The sequence below is a fragment of the Pseudonaja textilis genome, chromosome 4 (assembly GCF_049901715.1).
Source record: "Pseudonaja textilis isolate UNSWEBS1 chromosome 4, rPseTex1.2, whole genome shotgun sequence".
NCBI lineage: Eukaryota > Metazoa > Chordata > Lepidosauria > Squamata > Elapidae > Pseudonaja > Pseudonaja textilis.
In genome coordinates this window covers 31363325-31369418 of record NC_141993.1, presented here as the reverse complement: position 1 = coordinate 31369418, position 6094 = coordinate 31363325, and the positions used below count along the sequence as shown (strand labels likewise).

Sequence of the window (6094 nt, the reverse complement as noted above, 5' to 3'; positions counted from 1 at the left end):
CAATGAAGCTTTTCTTGGGCAGCCCATCATCCTCATCCTAACCACATTATCCTAGAATGAAACCCAACAGCCTTCATCTTTTAAGGAGTTAGAATCTGAGCATAATTAATAGGAATTATTTGACTTTCAGATTCCTTTCTCTACTGACTTTTCTGTCTACTGATCTTCCTTCTTCTATTTCTGTGCCTTGAAAGCTGCTACAATTCCACTTTTTGAGAAGAATAAGTCTAATTTTGTTTTAACCGGTCTCTATAAAAGTAAGCAAGTATTTTAGGCATGTTCCCTCTATTTCTACATTGATTCGTTAAATAAATCCAGACCTTAGCAGGTATAGGTTTTTAAATAAATGTATTTAAAAAATACAAGAGATACATTCTTACAGAATTATCAGCTAGAAATCTGCCTGGATAGAACTATTTCAAAAGGGGGAGGGGAGGGGGAGGAGGAAGAGGAAGAAGGAGAAGGAGAAGGAGAAGGAGAAGGAGGAGGAGGAAGAAGAAGAAGAAGAAGAAGAAGAAGAAGAAGAAGAAGAAGAAGAAGAAGAAGAAGAAGAAGAAGAAGAAGAAGAAGAAGAAGAAGAAGAAGTCCCAGTTAAAATGTAAATTGTCATTTTACCCCTATATATTATTCCTAGTTCTTCTTATTTGGGCTTACTAAACCAATCCAGAGTAAGAGAGAAAACTCTTTCTCCAAAAGATAAAAAAATAAAAAATGGAGCATTGTAGGATTCAGATCTCTAAGATCAAGTCTTTTCCAAGGTAGGCATTCCCTATGGGGAACTATTTAGTTGTGACAGGTTTTCTTTTAACATGCACATTTTTGACAGAGCCAAAAAATGAGGTGGGTTTATTTTCTTTCTTCCCAATCTACCTTTGCAAATAAAAGCATGTAATGTAATATACAAAAAACAATTTTGTGGTAACATGTTATTCCAATTAGAATCAGAGTACAATACTTTTTATACTCTCCTGAGGTTTGGATTAACAAGCAGCACAAGAAAGAAACATTATTTCTTCCCTTAAAGCCTAAAACTTTGATTTGACTTTTGGACTCAACCTCATTGTCTTTTGGATAGCAATGGTTCCCAGTGTTTCACTTATAGAAAATTGTTATTAATTTTTACGGTCTTTGAAGCCAAATCTTTAGAACATTCTCAATGGTTGACAAACAGGCCCTGCCGATTTGTGAAGTTTAAAGATTGTTAATGCCTAATTAGAAGGATTTTATGGCTATTGTTCATGCAAGGATCAGTATCCATGTCTCTTTCTTCCTTGTTCCCAACACAAATCACATAGCATCATTTTAAAGGACACGGACAGTATTTCAATTAGATTTAGCAACCTACAAATCAGACACCATGTAATTTTTTTGGTAATGTCCAGATGCCTTTTGCCCCCCAACCAAGATTAGTGCAAATTGATGGGCCCAGAAGGACTAGATGCAACGAAGTACGCCTTTTATTTTTTTAAAAAAAGCAGGGATACTGCTCCGGCCCTTATTCCATGTATGTATGTATGTATGTATGTATGTATGTATGTATGTATGTATAGAGATAAGATCACTCATAGAGCAAATTACAGTTTATTTTCAAGTCATTGAACTCTACTGTCTTCCTCCTTCTCCTGATCAAAGAAGCGCCTAACCGCCTTGAGGAATCCCAGCCGCTTGCACTACAATATGGCTATTATGGGTCTGATATTTGGGGGGGGGGAGTGCTAATAGGCAATCTGGTGTTTATTTTGAAACTGCTAACAATGATTTTTCTTGGGTAAAAAAGGCAAGTGTGTCTGGGCACACGGTTGAATGGGTTTTGAGCAGAGGCTCTAACAGATGGTGCAGAGCTATAGGTGCTCGCTCTCTCTCTCACACACACACACACTCACTCACTCTCTCTCTCTCTCTCTCTCTCACACACACACACACACACACACACACACACACACACAGAGAGAGAGAGAGAGAGCGCCTTCCTCCTCCCTCCCTTTCTCCAGACTTCGGGAACCGTTGTGGAGCCTGACCGGCCTGGGAGCAGCAGGCGCTGCAAAACGTAGTTGGTAAAGAAGCTTTTCGCCTTCCAGCCGACGCCGCTCCTGCCCTTCCCCCGCCCCAGCCCAGCCTCCCCCGGAGAAAGCGAGAGCCCGGACAGCCGCCTCCCCGCGAGAGGTTTCCTAAGCGCGCTAGCTCAGAGACACGGAGGAGCGGCGGCCCTGCAATCTCTGCCCGGCTTTTCCTCCGGAACGCTACGGCTGTGTATCAACACAAGTCCTTGCACGAGGATTGATTTTTCTTTCTTTCTTTCTTTCTTTCTTTCTTTCTTTCTTCTTCTTCTTCTTCTTCTTCTTCTTCTTCTTCTTCTTCTTCTTCTTCTTCTTCTTCTTCTTCTTCTTCTTCTTCTTCTTCTTCTTCTTCTTCTTCTTCTTCTTCTTCCTCCTCCTCCTCTTCTTCTTTTCTCTTTCCCCCTTCGCCTTCTGGTGCTTCGCCTGCTTTGCTTCCCCCCTCTCTCCCGGCTTTCTTGCTTTCTCTTTCTCGCAGCTTAGGCCTCAGCGGTTTGTGCTCAGTGAGGCCACTGGCTTCCCATTGCTAACCAGCTCAGTTGCCTTCGTTGCAATCGGCGCCGTGCACTGTGTGCAGAACAAGCAGAGGACGGGAGGGGAGGGGAAGACACGAAGCACCTCCATCTCCATTCTTCTCGACGCTTTCGGGAGCATAGTTTCTCCCTTACCTAGTCGGTGTTTAAAGCCACTTTGCTGCTCGCTATGCTGGGAAAGCGGCGTCCTGCCAAAGAAAACCCCCGAGTGTCTTCGCCATGGAATCGGGGAGCGGGCCTAGTTTTCCAAAGATTTCCCCGATAAAAGCTGGACTTGTCTGGAAAGCTTGAAGTAGCGTCGGACCCCTCAGATACAACCAGCAGTGGGAGTTGTTGTAGCTGATCGTTTTTGTTGTTGCTGCAGGAGGCCACTCCACTATGGGTGATAGTTACTTTGCCTGGGATGAATCCGCGTATTTAGATGTGATTTATTTTTTATTTTGTAGCACCAAGAGAAATCCATAAACTGTCGGTTCAGCGCCATTGACTCTTTGATCAGTTACTGGGCTATTTCCCCTCCCTCTCTCCTCCGTCAGCGAAGAGAGATTAAAAGCTTGTATTTTCAGCAGTGGAACTCCTGAAAAAGTCCGCAACTTCCATTGCTAATAAAAACGTGCTTTAAAATGGTCTTTTCTCTCTCATTCTCTCACTCACTCTCACTCACTCTCTCTCCTTCATTCCAGAGCAGTGAAACCTACAGAGCTGCCCATAGTATCCTCTTAATTAGCCTACAGCGATTTCCGAAAACATTTAGCTGGTATTTACAAAGGAAATAAGAAGACATTGTCAACTCTGGAGAGAGCTCCAGAGTTTAAAAGGGTGCTTCTTTGTAACCTATTGAAAAAATTATTGGAGGGCACAATGCTTCTGCCTTTGTCAAGGGACTGGCGTTTGCCTGTCAGGTCGGGTTTTCTCCAAAAGAATACCACTCATTTACTGCTGGGGGCATTTAAATCTAACCCTATTTTTGTCAAGAACACTGAAAACTTTCTGCTTTCAAAATCAGAGTGGAGGGGAGGGCGCTTCAAAGCTTTAACTAGCTGAAATGGGGTCTTAAATGTGTCATTAAGGAAAACAGTCTTTTGTCCTTAACGTTTCAATTTTTATTTTTCCAAGTGATGGCAGAGAAAATACACTCCTCTTTCTGTTCTTTCATAAAGAAAGGCTAATAATAATAATCATAATCATAATAACAACGCATGGGGCATTTTATAAGGGATTACCATTGAGACTGTATTATTTGCGAAGGGTACAGTTCCCTTAATTTGCTTGTTCATCCAAAACAGAGGAAGCACACCGAAAGGCCAGTGAATGCATGTCTTAGAAAAACAAAATAAAGCCAAGAGACTGAACCCTTCGTTCAACAGCTAACAGGCAGCTTTAAAAAAAAATAATAGTTGTTTTGAAGGGAGTTTGGATAACATTTGTAGTTCAGAAAGTTGTCCAAAACATGTTAAACAATTTAACAAGGATCAGCTTGTAATTATGTTATTTACACGGGGATGACAGAGATTTGAGGAAGAAACAGGAGCTGATTTCAGAGAAAAAGGACGGGTGTGGGTGACCTCTGGAGCATGGAGCTTGAATTATGGAGATGGGGGACTGTGAGGTGAATCCGGGCTAGTGGAGAACAAGATGACTTTTCACCCCTGCACATTTAACTTTTACATCCCAAATAAATGTCTGATGATTCTAAATCATCTCTTTTAAAAGGAAGTGGGGGAGAGAAAGAAAGGGAAAAAGAATGGGGGGAGGCAGGGAAGCAAGTCACCTTTGATTTTTAGTGCCACAAGATTAAAACCTGATTTCCTCTTATTGCCCTTGTTACAAAATTAATCCTCCGAATTGTTCTAAAGTAACATTGGAGTGCTTTTTCTCCAGGGTTTAAAAATAAACTCCATATCATTCTCTAACATTTTCTTTTCTGGTCATTTCTTCTTTTCCTAACACCAGCACATAAGTCCAGAGGGCAAGTTTAAGATAGTAACCACAAAATGTTTTCAGGTTCTAAATATTTATCCTCAGCATAGAATTTTTTAAGTAACACATCTGAGAGGCTCATAGAAAAAGAGTGACAAAAACCTACCTAGAAAGCCCCGTAGAAACAAGCCCCAACTCAACAACTCATCAACTCTTAGAAAGCTTAAACTTCTCTCACCTGTTTTGTCATAGAATCTATGAGCCGAACGTACAAATCCTGTTCCGTTCTAACCCCTGCAAAAAATGGAAGAAAAACCAGTCAGAGGGCATCTGGCATGAAAAGGACCATGGGTTGAGCAAGATAAGTTACGCAGATATGGCATGTATTCAAGCATACTTAAGAAGTTAGGTGGGGGAGGAGAGAGAGAAAGAGAACGTATTTAAATAAAAAGAATTAAAGAACTCAAAATTGTGGATGGCCTGAGGCACATAACCCAAAGAAATAGGAGATTGGAAACGGCTTGTTTCATTACACTCGCCTGGGTTACTGTAAAGTCAAAAGGAAAAGAAGATCAACATTGATGGCTTGGATTTCCGAATGCCATTTCCCTTATCTATTTTGTTACCAAGCTTCCAGGCTCATCCAACCTGGGTGTGTAACATCTGGCATGTTAAGAGGTAGAAGCCACAATAATTAACATTCATTTGCCAAAGCAAGGCAGGGAATCTCTTAAAGGTGATGTTGTACTGGAGTCAATATTGATTCCGGATGGGTTTTTATTTATTTATTTATGTTTGGCTTTGCTTTGTTTTTGTGCATGGTGTTTTGTTGTTGTTACTTTCTACTTCGAGACAGCCGGTTAAATCATGTAAAGTACCATTGACTTATTGATCTTTTTATGTTTTGTTTCCATTCTATGCCATGAGAAGAGTCATGTTCATAGTCGGGTAAGTTTAACCTCAGAAATCTTTATAATCTTTATTTGTTTTTGTTTTTGTTTTGCTGAAAGAGCCCCCAGAAAGAAGGTAGCAGGTTTCCAGGCATATATAAAGATATGCACAAAAACAACAACAACAGTAACAACAAAGAAGCATGGTTGAATGAAACTTACCATTACTATACAATAACTGGAGTTTATAGTGAATCCCATTGTTAGTTTTTTCATTGTTTGGCTCCTGTAGGTAATGACAAATAATTGCATTTTAATTTTTTTATTTTTTGCAAAATGCCGTGCATGGCCTGTAATTGCTGATACCATCATACATCTACTGCATTTCCATTAATGAGAGATTTATTTGGTTTGCTCACTGTTGCAGCAGACAAGATTTGTCTGCTACCGAAAATATGACTTTTCCCTGTTCAAAGCAGCCCATTGGGCTGAGGCAACTTTGCAAGCAAGTCTTAAAGAGGCCAATCCTGGCATCAGAACTTAGGGAAACTACACGTGGTTTGGACGCCTCTGGAGTCCCGTTATAACTGGCAGTATCTAAGTCAAGGTAAAAATTATCTCTAGCTCTTGGAATCAGGCTCAAATAACATCAATTCTGGTACAACAGTTTTGGGAAACGGAGATTACAATTTTTTTA

The 6094-nt window shown here is 40.7% G+C and overlaps 1 protein-coding gene across 7 annotated transcripts in view; it reads right to left on the bottom strand.

Annotated features, from left to right (window-relative positions):
- EBF3 (EBF transcription factor 3) overlaps window positions 1–6094 on the bottom strand; it is a 209448-nt gene that overhangs the window by 191048 nt on the left and 12306 nt on the right. For all 7 annotated transcript variants that reach the window (XR_015743442.1, XR_015743443.1, XR_015743445.1 and 4 more), the window contains 2 exons: window positions 5620–5683; window positions 4746–4801 (listed from right to left, as the gene is read on the bottom strand). Coding sequence is in view for 2 of the 7 variants with exons in the window: in XM_087932521.1 (XP_087788647.1) it covers window positions 4746–4801; window positions 5620–5683 (120 nt within the window). In the remaining 5 variants the exon portion in view is untranslated. The remainder of the gene's footprint in view (window positions 1–4745; window positions 4802–5619; window positions 5684–6094) is intronic.